This window comes from Eretmochelys imbricata, chromosome 3 (assembly GCF_965152235.1).
Source record: "Eretmochelys imbricata isolate rEreImb1 chromosome 3, rEreImb1.hap1, whole genome shotgun sequence".
Classification (NCBI taxonomy): Eukaryota; Metazoa; Chordata; order Testudines; family Cheloniidae; genus Eretmochelys; species Eretmochelys imbricata.
The window spans coordinates 160023795-160040066 of record NC_135574.1 but is presented as its reverse complement, the minus strand read 5'-3'; the positions used below and the strand labels follow the sequence as shown (position 1 = coordinate 160040066).

Here is a 16272-nt window from a genome sequence, read left to right as displayed (position 1 = left end):
TCGTCAAAGATCTATGGAAGAACAAGTAAACTCATTACAAATTTGCAATAAGTTACTGACAAGGAACTATTGGGATTGCATTCCATGTGAACCTGAAATAGAATCTCAACCTTTCTTTTAAAAAAATCCAATATATCAGCACTTCTGAACTTTCTGTACCAGAAGAAGTACAGAACTGGGTATACGAAAGGGAAAGGAATCTCTCCCCACAACTGCTTATCATTCTGAAAGGTCATTTAGGAAACTTTTTGGAGGAGAAAAAAACCTAGAGAAATTCAAAAGCTCATTCTTGATTCATCTCTCCCATGCCCACTGTACTTGCTAGTAAGAAAGACTTCATTGGTACCAGATTCCAAAACCTTATTTTTTGTGAAGTGTATCTTCCTCAGCGAGAAACATAATATTGAAAAAGCAAAACCTAGTTTTTATGGTCTTTTTAAAGTTCCACTTTAAAAACTGTATGGGGGGGAGGAGGGAAGAATGGATGACTCAGCAGATTAGAATTGGGATATAGTGACTTTCATTGTCCTTCCAACCTTGGCTTAGGTCATTCGTGACCAAAAATTGCTAGCATTAGACGGCTGTTCAGCGAAGAGTCTGATCATCTCAGTCAGATTCCCAGTGAATGTGTTTAACACAAAACACCCTGCAATTTATACCAAGACACTCTTGCTGGCAGTCTCAGAAAAAAAAAAATATCCAAGGATTGAATGGGCCCTGTTTCCTCTCGCTCCTAGACATGGTCCTTTCAGAACAGGGTTGAGATACATTAGCAGGACAATGTGTGGAAGAAGCTTGTACTTTTGCTTATTGTATTGTTCCTGTTCTATGAATAAAGAGACTTGGGCTGTTAGTCCAAACACTAGTGTGTGCACGCATGCACGCTCACACGGACCGTACCTGAACACTGCAAATTTGGTTTGTTAGTTATTCTTGGATTAACTTTAAAATTTTAATTGCCAAAAAAAAAAAAGAAGATAGATATAGGTCTAGAAGCCACATTGTCCTTTTTCACCATTCAGCATGTACTTTCCTGAATCAAGAACATAAGATTTGAGAGAGAGATTGGATGGAGGGTATTTAATTTAGAGTATAAGCTTCTTGAGTGGGGACTGACGTCCTCTGTGTAGCATTGAGTGCCCCAGTGGGCCTCTATAAATGAAAAATAATGCGATGGTCACATGCCAGACTTCAGCATTTGATGACAGCAAGAGCGTTCTAGTAGAAAAAACTGGGCATTTTCTTACCAGCCCAATTTTTGTTTTTAGATGTTAATGTAGTGCTCATGTAAGGTGTCTGACTGATAACATGTACTGTAGGAACACAGATTTTCCCAAGCCCAAGTCACCCAGAAGGGGCCATTTTCCAGCAGTCAGAAGGTAGTTTCATTTACACGGCTCATTGGCAAAATAAAAACAAAGTGGGAAATAAGGATTCCACAAATATATGAGGGGTGTAAATGTTACAGAGGCAGAGTATTTATTTAAGGGTACTACTTGGGGTATAACTAAAAGAAGTGGGATGAAATTTTAAAGAGGAACACTACATGTTTTCCCTTGTTGCACAGCAGGGGGAAAAGAGCCCTGGCAGTTAGATCATGGAAATTTGACAAAGCATTTGAAGGTGTGCTCTAGGGAATGATTCTGCATTGGGAGATGGACTGATAGAAGCTAGAGATGGAAAAAACCTATTTGTTCAAGAATTCTACACCACATTTCAGCTCATGAGGAACTTTTAGGATTAAGGTACAACTCCTCAAGATTGCATTGTTACAAAGCATCTTCAGCTCTTGCTATGGGGCACTGGCCTGCAACACACACCCCTATGGGACCTTGAGATACATTGCATTCAGTTGCTACTCAGGTTGTTTCAATCACCCAGACTAAAGTGGTTCAAAATACATACCTGTAACAGTCTCTATGCCTATATCTGCCCCTTTTTCAAGGCTATGATAAATTTTGTACAATGAAATCTATGCCTTGTAAAATAATAATCTGAAAACTCATGATCTGCTAATCTTTATTGTCCTGGTAAAATACGTGTGGCAACATTGTATGTAAAGTTAAGATTTCTACTGTACGATGTTACTAAGGGCTTGTCTACACTTGCAAGTTTTTTCAATGAAACTAATGTCGCCAAGGAAAAATTGACAAAAGCAAAGTCGCCAAAGCATGTCTACATTTGCTCCCTCTGGCGACAGATCGTGTCCACATTTGGGGCACCTTTGTAAACAGCGAGAGCAATGGACTGTGGGAATGTATCCCACACTGCCTGGTGACACCATCCATCGCTAGGTCTTGTGGGAATGCGGAAACTGAGCGCATCCGGGGATGGGCAAAATGTACCGTCATGCACCGCTTTGTGTCCCACCCCTCCAAACGTCTCTGGCTTCCTTTTGCACTGTTTTTCCAACTGTCATTCTTTTACAGTGCGCACCAGCAACTGCAGTGAGAGAGAATGGATCCTGCAATTCTCTCCTACGCGCTGTTAGCTGTCCTGAAGACATCGTGCATGGCAGCAGAGTTACTCACAGAGTTGCTCACAAAGTTAGCAGAGGATTAATCGCAGGCACCCGAGTGTGATATGGACAGCAGCAACTTATCAGTGCTTTGTGCGTTCACAGACCAGCTGCATACAGTAGACCATCACTTTTGGGCTAGGGAAACAAGCAGTGATTGGTGGGATTGCATTGTCACGCAGGTGTGGGATGACGACCAGTGGGTACAGAACTTTAGGATGCGTAAAGCAACCTTCATGGAGCAATGTGCTGAGCTGTCCCCAGACCTGCAGCACAAGGACACCAGATTGAGAGCTGCCCTTCTGGTAGAAAAGCATGTTGCAATCGCTGTGTGGAAACTGGCAAATCCAGACTGCTACCGGTCAGTTGCAAATCAATTTGGACTAGGAAAGTCCACTGTTGGGGCTGTATTACTCCAAGTGTGCAGGGCAATAAATCACATCCTGCTGCATAGGACTGTGACTCTGAAAAATGAGCATGACATAGTGGATGGCTTTGCAGAGATGGGTTTCCCTAACTGTGGCAGGGCGATTGATGGCACACAATCCAATTTTAGCACCAGACCACCTTGCCTCTGAATACATCAACAGGAAGGGATACTTCTCCATGGCGTTGCAGGTGCTTGTGGATCACCGGGGGCGTTTCACGGACATCAATGCAGGCTGATCTGGAAAGATTCATGACACACGTATCTTCAAGAACAGTAGCCTGTACAGAAAGCTGCAGGTGGGGATTTTCTTTCCAGACCTCAAGTTCACAGCGGGGGATGTGGAAATGCCCACGGTAATCCTGGAGACCAGGTTTACCCCTTACAGCCCTGGCTCATGAAACCTTACACAGGGCACCTGGACAGCAGCAAGGTGCGTTTTAACAACAGGCTGAACAGGTGCTGCATGGTAGTCGAATGTGCCTTTGGCCATTTGAAAGCTCGCTGGAGGTGTTTAAATGGCAGGCTAGACCTTACCAAGGATAATATTCCCATGGTCATAGCCAAATGCTGCACTTTGCATAATCTGTGTGAATCCACGGGTGAAATGTTTGCTCAGGTGTGGAGCACTGAAGCAGAGTGATTGGCTGCACGGTTTGAACAGCCAGATGCTAGGGCTGTCAGAGGGGCCCAGGGGGTTGCTATTAACATCAGAGGGGCTTTGAGGAACCACTTTGACAATGAGGGGCAGTAACACAGGTCTGCTTTGGAGTTGCTTCCCTGTTGCATCCATATACAATTTTGGGGCCCAAGATCCATGCAACACAATGCTTTAGAAGCCTGTCCCCAAGAGTGAATTGATTGCTATATGCTTTTGTAGAACACAGAATAAAAATGTTGTTCCATTAGATACCTTAGCCTTTACTTATTGTGAAAAACGATAAAACCTCACAACTGAATGTAGCTCCAGGTATCTTTGTGCAAGCTGTAAGAGGGGGTGGAGTGATGGGGAATGGGAAGTGAAAAGGAATGTGTGGGCATAGAGGGGGGGTGGGGTTGGCAAAGAATTGTATATCTGCTGCAGTGGCGCTCCAGCTCGGATCTGCTCAGTGTGCAGCTGTATCAATGACTTGAGCATCTCTGTCTGATCCTCCGTAACTTTTATCATCATGCCTAGCAAAAGCAGTATTCTCTTTTCTGTCCTGCCTTTCGGTTTCCCAGCACTCTTTCCATTCCCCGGTCTGTCTCTCATCATGCTGTAGAACCTCGCAGAATACTTCTTCTTTGTTATGCCTAGGTTTTTTTCTTATCTGCCGCAGCCGGTCTGCGGGGGTACATGATGTGTTCTATAAGGTCTGTGCTGAACAGAAGGGGGATTGTTACATTCAAGCAAACGATTGAAACATTTTAGTAACAAGGGCCTTTTGCTCCTAGAAATCACTCTCAGACTCTAGGCAGGCACACGGCTCTGCAAGCACCCCAATCATGGTGAGTTTCAGGAGCGGGGGGGAAGGTGGTTGTGTGTACAGACAAAAAGGTCACAGCTTGCAGGGAACTCATTCTAAAATTATCCCATACTTTTTCACAGGTGGCCAACCTGCTGGCTGACATCCCCCTGCTGATGGTGACCAGAGAAACCAGGGCTCAGCCGCTGAATGCTTGCAGCTTGCACCCCAGTCTATATGCAGCTCAGCTATGTGCTGCTTTGGTCCCAGCTCCAGTGATTGCTAAATGGTATGGTACAGTTTCGTACAATGGGGGAACTAACAAGGCTGCAATCCCTTGGAATCTGAGGCAGAGGATTAACAGGTACTTCCTGGAAACTTTCCAAAGCCTCCCTCTCTGGAGGATTCCCTGCAGAACTCGATGTCCATCGACACCCTGCTTGGCCATGCAGATTAGCTACACAGGACAATGTCCAGCTCACAGAAAACACTACCTGCCTCCCACTTTTCAATTCCCTACACAAGCCACAACAATTTACCTGGAGTCTCATCTGCTTCCTGCTCTCCGCTGAGCACTTCTGCAGTGGAGAAAAGTTCCTGGCTGCCTGCCCCACTGGAGGACCCCGCTGGGAGCACCACATCCTCTTCTAGCTTGACTTCTTCATCCATAATTCCAGCCTGTGGGTTACCCCCTCTTTCCGCTGCATGTGAAGTATCCACAGGGCAATCGGCAATAGAGGTGTGGTCACCAGGGAGGATAGCATTCAGCTCCTTATAGAAACAGCAGGTCTTAGGTGAACCACAGGAGAGATGGTTCGCCTCCCATGCCTTATGGTAAGCCTGCCTCAGCTCTTTTATCTTCACTCTGCACTGCTGCGTGTCCCGATCATAGCCCTTTTCACACAACCCTTGAGAAATTTGCCAATGTGTCCTGATTCCTACGGGTCACTCACAGCTGCGACTGAACAGACTCCTCTCCCCATATACTGATCAGATCCAACAACTCAGCAGTGGTCCAAGTGGGAGCGCGTTTGGTGTGATAGCCCACCATGCTCACCTGGGAAGCTCCTCTGGGAAGCCAGCAAACAGGAAATGAGATTTAAAAGTCCCGGGTCTTGCATGGGGGAGGGACGGGTTGGCTGCAGGACAGTGGAGCTCAAACTGCTGACCAGAGCGGCAGCATGGGAATTGTGGGATACTTTCTGGAGGCCAATAAAATCGAGAGAAAAAAACCTGCGGTGTCTACATTGGCTGTTTGTCAACAATAAAGGGAGGGGAAGAGACAAAACTTTTGTCTCTTGCAGGGGTGGAAGTTTTTTGTCGCCAAAACTAGGGATTTTTTTCTGAAAAAAGTTACCTTGCAGTGTAGACAAGCTCTAAGACATATTCCAAATTTGGGGAAGCAGCCACAAATCAGTTCCTCAGAGATAAAAAGCAAACTGACGCCTCGGTCTATTTGATTTCACTGACACCTGGCTATTACCTGGTTAACTGGCCATTCTTTGGCAAGAAAAAGGGGGTGACCAAAAAATTTACATCTTTCCCATCCCCACAGACTTTGTCTCCTGAACCCCAGCTGGAAACGATTCTCAAAAAAGAGGGAAAGGTATAAGAATGGGGAACAGGTGCCCCAAAATGTCCTCCCTTTCTCAATCCACAGCAGTCACAATATCGGAGGAAAAACGTAACAGCTTTGGACTGATGGAGGGATCCTGTCTGAAAGGAATTCTGCCAGTAGGACTACTGAAGCATGTGGTGAGAGACAGACCTTTCACTTTCTAGTTTGTTAAGTGAGATATTAATTGTGAAAAGAAAAGGAGTACTTGTGGCACCTTAGAGACTAACCAATTTATTTGAGCATAAGCTTTCGTGAGCTACAGCGCACTGCATCCGATGAAGTGAGCTGTAGCTCACAAAAGCTTATGCTCAAATAAATTTGTTAGTCTCTCTAAGGTGCCACAAGTACTCCTTTTCTTTTTGCGAATACAGACTAACACGGCTGCTACTCTAAAACCTGTCATATTAATTGTGTTTTACTTTTAATTTCTTTGTAACCAATTCTGACTTTTATGCCTCATTATTTGTAATCACTTAAAATCTATCTGTAGCTAAACTTTGTTTATCTAAACCAACATGATTGGATTGAAGTGTTTGGGAAATGCCATTTGAGATAACGGGATTTGTGCATATCATTTTCTATTAATAAAATGACATACTTTTTATGAGCTTGTGTTGTCCAGCAGAGGACTGGGCAGTACAAGACACACATTTCTAGGGGCAAGTCTGGGACTGAATTTGCTGGTTTGCTCTGCAATGTAATTAAAGAGTGGCTGGCCATACACTCATTGTATAGCTGGGAATACTTACATGCTGTAGGCTGTGTATGAGTGGATCTGGAGTGGTTCCTGTCACACAGTGAAGCAGTGTAAAAGGCACCCCAAGTTAGAGAACTGAGAGGACACAGCTGTTCAACAGTCCAGATTATGCCTTGGGTAATGCCACAGTATCCCTTTTGTGGGGTCTGATTTATTAAGTCTTCCTATGAAGTGTAACTCAGTTTAGTAGTTGACCCAGTTCACACCCATTCCAGGTCCATATAACGGTCCTGGTCAGCTTTCTTGCCCCTGTTCAGGAGGCCCCTTTATGGAGCTTGGGTTGTACCCTAAACAGTTACTCTCATGCCAGGAATCCCCTGCCTTACTCCCTGGAGCTGAGGTATAACTTAGGCCAGTTGTAGGGCCTTAGCAAGTTTCTTCTTCAGCTGCCTTCTTTTTCCCAGTTAGTCCTCAGGCTTAGAGAGTTCAGCACCAGCCTTCTCCTGCTGGTATGTGCCATGCTATGAGGGAGGAGGCAGCATATACACTAGTTCCCTTCTCCCAGCTTATACCCAATTGGTGAGAGGAGCCTTGCCCCCCCTTCCTCCTCACACACTCTGCAATGCTCCTGGCCATGGGTCCTTAAAGAAACAATAACTGATTTTCTCCAACACACTATTAATTCCCAGGACTGCTTCCCCTCTACCAACACCCTCTTATTTCCTAGGTCTTTGCAATCATCGAAACCTTTCAAAATCTTAATGGGCCATTTCAGGTGACAGGGGTTGGGCTGACCCCTAGGCACCACCACCCATAAGGGGTAGACTACCCCATCCCAGATCCTTAATCATTATACAAACATGTCACTGAGATGTTCACTCAAGTTCGATTGCAGGGGAGGGGGGAAGAGACAGACAAAATATACTCACAGCAGCACCAAACACATTAACCTCTTTTTAAAAAATGAAGCAAACAAGGTATTGTGGGGCTTTAATATTTGCTCTAAGCAAACTGGGAAACTAATGCCCTTCACAACCTGCAGCCACTTTCACAAACAGTTACTAAACTTTGTTTTTTGGGTTTTTTTTTTTTTAAACCAAACCAGAAAAACTAGCTCTAGGATATACTGCCAGTAGAGGAAACCTGGTTTAATGAAAGTCAATGCAGGCTTTATAGCAGCAGTCAGATCCCCCCCTAAAGTTTCCACAGGTGATGGGTCTAGGAGGAGAGTAGCAACTGGTGCAGTAGGTAGTAACCACATGTTCTCCGATGTTGGAGATTAAATGCAGGCAAGGATGGGCTGAAACTGTATTGGATAGCTTAGTTGACATTTGCTCCCCTCATCATCACATCCTGAATGGAGACTCCACCCACAATCAAAGAGAGAGGAGCATCAAGGGGTTGGATTGGAAAGTTACAGTAAGCAAATAGCCCAAGAAAGTGAAAGGAAACTAAAGGGCATTTTGAAGAGAATCCATGGGAAGAGCTACTACAATTTTCCTTCCAGTGAGGAAGGAAAAAATTAAACAAATGGAGCTTTGGTGTCAATTGATGTGATTCCCTATAAATAAAGGGACACCAAAACAACAACAGTACTCAACATTTTTCCAGGTCCTTCCATCTAGGATTTCCCCATAACTTACACTATTGAACGAATCCACCTTTACAACCCTTGTGAGATGTACATTATGCCATTCTACAGATGCAGAAACAAAGGCAAAGAGAGATGAGGTAACTTGCCACTGGAAGTCTGAACTCCCAGTTCTGTGTCTTAAGCTCAAGATCCTATATGTGGAGTTGGAGCAGTTAAGTTCTTATAGCACCTTCCAACCAGGGGAGGGAAAAATAGCATAGCCACACAACACAGTGGTTTTAATCCCTCTTTTATAGACAAGGAAATAGAGGCAAAGAGAAGTTACATGACTTACGCAAGGTCACACATGGCAGAAATAGAGCTCAGATCTGCTGTCCCCGTGCTGTGCTTTACCAGTGTGAAGATATACTGTATGCACAGTAGTACTAATTGTAATGATTTATAAAGAATTTATTCCCATAGCAGAACCACTGCTGTTGATTATAGAAGTATCAGCACAACCATCTTTCCATTTGTCAAAAATGTAAGAAAGCAATTAAGTAAATGCATCTTGCATTGTACTCTAAAGTTTGCTCTATCTGAACTGCCCAGGGAAGAGAATTCCAAGGATAAGGGGTCTTTAATTGAGAAGGTCCTGATGCCAATCTACAGGTCTTCCAGCCAATCTGAACTGCTGGGATGGTTCAAGAGATGGTCACTCAGACAGGCTGTCCTTGTCATTCAGGGCTCTACCAACACTTTGCGTTGCTTTTGGAAGTGCAGGAAGCCAGTGCAAAGACCTGACCACATGTTCACAGACACTTGCAGGAGGCAAGCAGTTGTTTTGCCCCATAAGAATGACCATACTGGATCAGACCAATAGACCATCTAACCCAGTATCCTGTCTTCCAATAGCAGCCAGTGCCAACTGCTTCAAAGAGAATGAACAGAACAGGGCAATTTCAAGTGATCCATCCCCTGTTGTCCACTCAGAACTTCTGGCTGTTGGAGGTTTAGGGACACCCTGAGCATAGGGCTGTCTCCCTGACCATCTTGGCTAATAGTCATTAACAAGTCCATGAACCTCTCTAGTTCTTTTTTGAACCCACCAACAGCACTAAAACTATGCTATAAGCCAGCTTGTACTCAGGAAGCCATTATGCAATGCCAGCAAGCTTGCCAGTGACCACCCCATCTCCAACCTCCACTTCCTGGGTAAATTGATACCATCGGAGCTAGTCAACTTCAGCCAACTGCGACAATTTAGACAGACCCCTTCTAATATGGCTTCAGACTAGGGTTTGACGTGCAACAGCATTAAACCATGCTGGTGTATCTCCCTAGGCTAAAAAATAGGTCAAAATATCCATGCTAGTGTTGTTATTTACTAGCGGCCTCCATGGGACTGATCAAGAGATGCTACTAACCTACCTGTAGTACCTAGAAGAGGTGAACAGAGTCATGTTAAACTGGCTTTGCTCTTTCCTATGAAAGATCAGAAGACTGCAATGGGACCCTCTTCCTCCTCATGAAAGGTCCCCTCTTGTGGGATTCTTCAAGGCTCATGCCTATCACTTCTCTTATTCAACATATAAAACCACTGAGATCATCAGCAGACATGTACTACACTGTCACCAACATGTTGATGACACCCAGCTGAATGGTTGAACACTTGTGTTAGAAAAGGAGTCTCCTGTTACAAATCAAACAGAAATAAGAGTGCATGTGAAAGACACCTGCTTCAGCTCAGTCCCGACCAGAAAGAAGAGAGTAGTAATTAGAGCTGAGGTTCTCAAACTGGATTGTTCTGCAGAATTAAGTATTTTACAAACCAAGCAGTAGGACGATATATACTCTCAGACCCTGCACCCTCATGAAGTGACCTCAGAGTGAAAAAGCCTGGAGAAACCTTCACTTTGGGAAACTGATTTCACCCTCTACTGAAATTTTATGTTCTTAGATTGCCAAGATGATTTCAAACTTTCAGGTTATGGTTGACTTTTTTCCTTATGGATGTCCACATAACAATAACTATTAGAAACACCTTTTACTTTCACCTGGTGAAGGAACTCCACCCCTTTTCAAGTACTGGACTAGCAACAGACCTCCTTGTTTTCCTTCCCATCCCAAGGTTTTATTATTACAATACCCTGTCCTTATTCAGAAAACCAATAGGAAACCAAACCGTTCAACTTGTGTCACCCCATTTGCTAAGTGGAGAGAGGTGTGACAGCATAAACATCAGTGTTTTATAATTTACTCTGATTTACAAGCCCAATTTCAGATAAAATTCAAAGTCTTGGCCCTTGTCTTCCTAACTCATTTAGGATTTTGATCAGGCTATCTCAGAAACCATCTCTTTTGCCATCTTTCTCTGAGAATACTATGAATGATGGAGCACAAGTGTGAACCTGAAAGATTTTCCAAGCAACAGGCCTCTTAGGAAATTCACCACCCCATGATCAAGCTGAGCCCAAGATCTGCAATCTTCAGATCACAGTGCAAGATTCTTCTCTTTTGGCAGGCATTTTCCTAACAGCCAAGCTGTGGCACAGTCCAACCAATCAACTGTCCAGATACTGTTACTGTATGAAGTACTTTAAAATATAGAGCAAAAGAGAGGGGGGCTTTTACGGGAAGGATGAACTTGCTCAGCACTGAGACCTTTCCAAGTTTAAGGAATTAACTCACGGAAGAGTCGCCGTTGTCCACCCCTGCAGGATTCCACAGGCAGTCACCACCATTAGATCAATGGTGCATCAAAAAGTTGCGGATGGAACCAATATTAACAGACAGTTGAGTTTTTTCCATCAGTAGGAGGAGATCAACAACTGATGCCACCGCAGTCTGTTCTATACCCAGAAAAAGGGATCAAGGAAATCTACAGACTCAGAGTATAGCTGAAATCGTCTCATAATTACCTTGATAATCTTCCTATCCACCTCCATCCCCCAAAAGGAAGTTAGAGACAGGGCAGTATTTGGCAAAGGTTATTGGTTTTTGGTTTTGTTTGTTTGTTTTACATACACACACCAAGGATGATCAAAGGTCTAACCAGTGCTGCTGTGTGCGCTTGGCAGCTTGCCCTCTCAAGAGAGGCACTAACAACTGCAGCCAGTATCTGCCCTCCACCCCAAGGGTAGTTCTTCTTTTATGAGGGAGCCTCCATGATGCAAATGGGGCAGTAAGCCCTTTGCCCATGCAGATTGGGCTCTGTCCCCCGCCAAGCGAACAGTGGCTCGTACATGCCAGAGAGCAGGGTGGGACAGCCCTTTCTCTTAAGTAAGTAGGGACTAGGCCCAGCAATGCCCCATCTGCTTCCCCCCAGCCCTGGCACCCACATCTCATACTCAACTATTCCTTCCAACAGCTGCTCCGAGCCATTGCCAAGTCCCATGCTCAGGTGTCACCTTCAGCTGCCCACAGGCTCCATGATGCCCACAGGTCTAACATCCAAAGCAAATCGACAGCCTCCCTAACTTCCCCAGATCCCCCTTGTGGAGCCCCAACTCCACAAGACAGACCCTTAACCCCCCCTCCAAAAAAAAATCCCACACCACTCATACTCTAATCCAGGGGTTCTCCAACTGGCGGTCAGGACCCCCAAGGTGGTCACGAGATTATTACATAGGGGTTGCAGGTTATTACATGGGGTGGGGGGCACGGTGATCACAAGAGATCAGCTTCCACCCCAAACCCCACTGTGCCTCCAGCATTTATAATGGTGTTAAATATACAAAAAAGTGTTTTTAATTTATAAGGGGGGGGTTGCACTCAGAGGCTTGCTATGTGAAAGGGGTCACCAGTATAAAAGTTTGAGAACCACTGATCTCATCGCTGTGCCCAGCAGCCATCCAGCCTGCCCACAGCCCCACCCCTGGGAGAGACCAGCCACAAGTGCCAGCCCTAGAGGCAGCAGGATCAGTTCAGCTGCCTCAGGTGGGTACGTTACATGGTGCCAGGGCAGGGAGGGGCGCTGCTCAGGTGGGAGCGGCCTCTCTGCCCCCGTCCCTCACAGGGCACCTGACTTCTTGGACTGTGGGGGACAAGACCTTGCGTGGCGCGTACAGCACCGGACACGCCGGGGCCGGGCACTACTGAACCAGTCCCTTCTCTAGCCCCAGCGCCCCCTCCCGCCCCCAGCCAACGTCCTGCCGGCCCACTCCCAGCCGGTGTCCCAGACCGGCCCCGTTCCCAACCCCCAGCCAGGATCCCAGCCCCCTCCATCCCTGCCCGTCTCCGCTCCTGGCCCCCCGCCCGCGTCCCGGCGCCGCCCCGCACTCACATCTGATACTCGTCTATCGCCTCCACCAGCTGCCCCCACGAGTCGAAGTCGGTTCCCTTCCTGAAGCTGGCGCCCCAGCGCTGCAGGAGGCTCCGAGCCGCCTCCGACATGGCCCCCGCACTAGGGCAGCATGCTCAGCCCGGGGCCGGCCATCACACGGGCGAGCCGCTCCCTCCAGCCACCCCAGCCGCCGACCAAGCCCATTTGCGGCGGCAACCGACCCTGGCGGCCGCCTCCAGTCAGCCCCGCCCCTCCCAGCAGGCTAGTCTGCGCCGGCCACGCCCTCGGCCCCAACGGGCGGGGGAGGCCGTTGCTATCGAAGCTGCCTCGCCCTCGGCTCCAGGAAGTCGGCGCGGACCCTTCCGCCTCGGTGTGTGTCATGGGACAGGAGGTCACGGGGTCAGCCGGCAACTCTGCTCGTCCTGGGCGGGCCTCAAGTTCGGTGTCTCGCCGCTGGGAGCAGCGTCCTGCTCCTGAGCCGGTGCAGCTCCAGCTGTTCCTGTGCGGGAAGTCCCCAGTGCCAGGTGAGCGGCAGGTGCCTCCCCCTTCCCCCCCAACCTTAGTTGCGGTTGGCTTGCGCCTTTGGGCAGTAACGAGCCGGCCCGGCTCCCAGTGCTGCTCGGACCAAGGGTTGCGCTGGGGTGGGTGTCCTGTGTAAGTGAGTAGGGGGCGGTTCGTTCCTGTTAGAGGGCGAGTCTCCTTGCAGTAGGGAAATCCGTGTCCTGGCTGTCAGCGTCTCCCTTTCCTCCTCCTCCGGCTACAGGGGAACGTGTTTAGTAACCCTCGCGTCACACCCTCCCCTTTCCTCGCTGCGGGTCCGTTTCCCGGCAGTGGTTAGTCTCCTCTCCTGAGGCAGGTGTGTTTTCCTGCCTGTATTTGGGAGACCCACGTGGCTTTCCCAGACCTAGGTATAGTTCAGTTGTTAACGGTCTCAATCAGACTGGCCCCCCATAGGCCGATACAGTTGCTCCCCCAGGCTGTCATGAGGCGCAAGCACGAGGTGCTGAGGATTCCTCCCTTAAGTGGCCCCTGAAGGGTGGGACTGGCTGGGAGAACCAATCGAGCCGCGTTTTATGCGCTTCCTGTCTGTAGTGCTAGAGAGGGCACAGTTCAGACGAGCCGGTCTGGGTGAAGGTGTTGTACTTGTCAAGTCTTGCTTGGAGCCAGTGCAATTGTAATGATAATAGGAGGCCATCTGTGCGGAGGAGGAGGAGGAACAAAAACCTGGTGGGGGTACTAACCGAGTATACATATCACCTACACGGGGACTGAAACTCGGAACGCTGTGCCGGGCTAGATGTTAAGTATGTGGGTGGATGCGGGATTTCTGAATTTGATGGGGGTTATGTTAATAACGTGTGACCTGTTTGAAGGGAGCCGCGGCTTTGGGAAATAATGAGAGCGGCTCTTTTTTTCTTCGGACTGGCTGCGCATTAGCCGTAACGGAAGGCTCAAGTCAGGACTTCAACTTGTCATCAAATCAGTCTCCGAACAGCATCCTCTGGGGCTCGAGTGGAGGGACCAGTTTGTAACCGCTGCATCGCCTGTAGCATAGAGCTGGCTCCATCGGTCACTCGCTGCGAGTGGGGTAGCGGAGGAAAGACACTTGCCCTGTCAGAGGTGCTGGGATATTGTGTGTGTGTGTGAGAAAGGGGCGGGCGGGCGGGCTGGTTGGCTGCGGGCAGAGTGTGACACACGCAGCCTCGGGAAAGGAGGGCTTGGCTGGATATTTCAGCCAGACACTCGCCACCTCTCTGTGGATCTGCTCATTTAGAGATCTAAAGCCCGAGTGGAGGAGGGGGGAACAGCGGTGGGGTGACCAGATAGCACGTGTGAAAAATCGGGACATGGGGGGGGGGGTAATAGGAGCCTATATAAGAAAAAGGCCCCAAATATAGGGACTGTCTCTGTAAAATCGGGAAATCTGGTCGCCCTAAACAGCGGCCTCCATTCCACCACCTTCCTTGGGGTGCGGGAGAAGCAGGTCTGTATGCTTAGTTGCCAGAGATTTGGGGGAACCCGTTCTCTAGCACAGCTGGCAGGGATCAATGCCCCCGATCGTCCACAGGCGCTCAATGAAATCGGCTCTCCTCTACCTGTGCCTGCGTGGCGGCGGCCATTTTGCGCACGGACTGGCGTGGGCTCCATACTGCGCCGGCGCAAGCGCTGAGGGCGGAAGTAGGGCTGCTTGGAGGGGGAATCTGGGAACAGTAAGGGCGGAAGTGGTCTCGCTTTGAGCTGATGCTGCTGCGCCAGCGCGTAGCGGGGCGGGTTCTGCATCAGAAGCAGGCTCGTCCGCGGAGGTAAACAGCAGCCACCACCCATAGTGTAAGAGAGCGAGGCGGCGGCTGGGTTGTGCGGGCCCGATGCCTCGTGGGGGTGTCTGCCCATGAGTGAGCCTGGCCAGGGGAGGGGTCGGGGCGGGACTCCCTTGCTGTGAGCTTGGCCTGACTATCGCGCTGGGTTTCTTGGCCTTTAAGGGCGCTGGGAAGTGCGGCCCTCCTGCCTTGGCTCGTTGCGTGGGCTAAATCCTGGCTCTCAAGCTGGGGACCACAGACGGGGGACAGGGTCGGGAGCGCTTTGGGAGAGGGGTCTCCGGGGTCTAGACAAAGTTGCACCCCACTGGTGTAGATTCGGCAGGCGGGCCCGCAGCCCGTCGCGTTCCCCAAGCAGCTGGTGAGGCGCTCTAACTTTCCCAGCAGCTCTACATGGTCGCGTGTATATTACTTGCAATACACCACGAAACGTGGTAGTGATACTACCACAAACTCACCCAGCTCTTGACTTGGCAGATTTACAAGATCTTTAAAATTGTCCAGGTTACTAGTCCCAGTTCTTTAAATATTCTGGGTTTCTGCTTAGCAGAGTAATTTAATACAAGAATTATTGAACAGTTATCGTACATATTTGTAAAAGGACATAGTTATTTGTAATTGCTCTGAGCACTTTCTTTGGCCACTTGCTTCCTTGTAATGCCCAAAGAAGAGATTGTTTCATCGAAAGTTGCTGCAGTGATGGTTTGCTCTGACACTTGACCACCGTGGTTGTCATTGTGCTGCTATATTGAGGACAGGATTCAGAACAGAAAAGAGAGCTCTCTAGGTGTAGTCTGATACCTTCCTCTAGTTCATCTTATTTTGAAGCCTCTCAAATCTTCCCTCTTGCAAGTGTTACTAGGTGCATTATGCCTTGGGGAAAAATACAGTGAGGCATTTGCTGTCCACAAAAAGATTTTTCTCTCTTCCCCATGCCAGAAAAAAAGTTGACTAATTATCTAGGCCAACAATCTGTTCTTTTGCTTCTCTCCACCTCTACTCCAGAAAGATCTGTAAAAACAGAATAGCCACACACCATGGCTCTAAACAGTAATCGACTTTAGAACTGTCTGAAATACATTCTGATGTCAAGGGGCCTCTGCTGCATATTCTGTACTATTAGACCCCAGACAGTTAGCTCTAAAGACTGTTAGTATGAATATTATTATTATTATTTGTATTACTGAATTGCTTAGGAGCCCTGGTCATGGACCAGGAGCCACTGTGTGAGGCACTGTACACATAGAAAATGAAAAGACGTGTCTCGTAGTCAGGATCCTCTCCATAAAAGAACTTTCTAAATCAGTGATGCACCCTACCCAGAAGTCAGGACAGTCTTCAGAAGAATCTCTTTCTGCTAATGCTATAGGGAAGCAGTCTTCCAGTCTCCAAAT

General features: G+C 47.9%; 2 protein-coding genes across 8 annotated transcripts in view; one reads left to right on the top strand and one right to left on the bottom strand.

The window, feature by feature from the left end:
* The window catches only part of AIDA (axin interactor, dorsalization associated), a 49870-nt gene extending 37019 nt beyond the window's left edge, over positions 1–12851 (bottom strand). For 2 of the 3 annotated variants that reach the window (XM_077813720.1, XM_077813721.1), the window contains exon 1: positions 12564–12851. In XM_077813720.1, the coding sequence (XP_077669846.1) occupies positions 12564–12673 (110 nt within the window). In that variant the 5' untranslated portion in view covers positions 12674–12851. Of the gene's footprint in view, positions 1–10969; positions 11131–12563 lie in introns of all 3 variants that reach the window. The other variant, XM_077813722.1, reaches the window with a different exon arrangement.
* Positions 12852–12974: 123 nt separating this feature from the next.
* BROX (BRO1 domain and CAAX motif containing) overlaps positions 12975–16272 on the top strand; it is a 493186-nt gene continuing 489888 nt past the window's right edge. For 2 of the 5 annotated variants that reach the window (XR_013345715.1, XM_077813716.1), the window contains exon 1: positions 14783–14866. The gene's annotated coding sequence lies outside the window, so the exon portion shown is untranslated. Of the gene's footprint in view, positions 13088–13905; positions 14184–14782; positions 14892–16272 lie in introns of those variants that run through there. The other 3 variants (XM_077813718.1, XM_077813719.1, XM_077813717.1) reach the window with 3 other exon arrangements.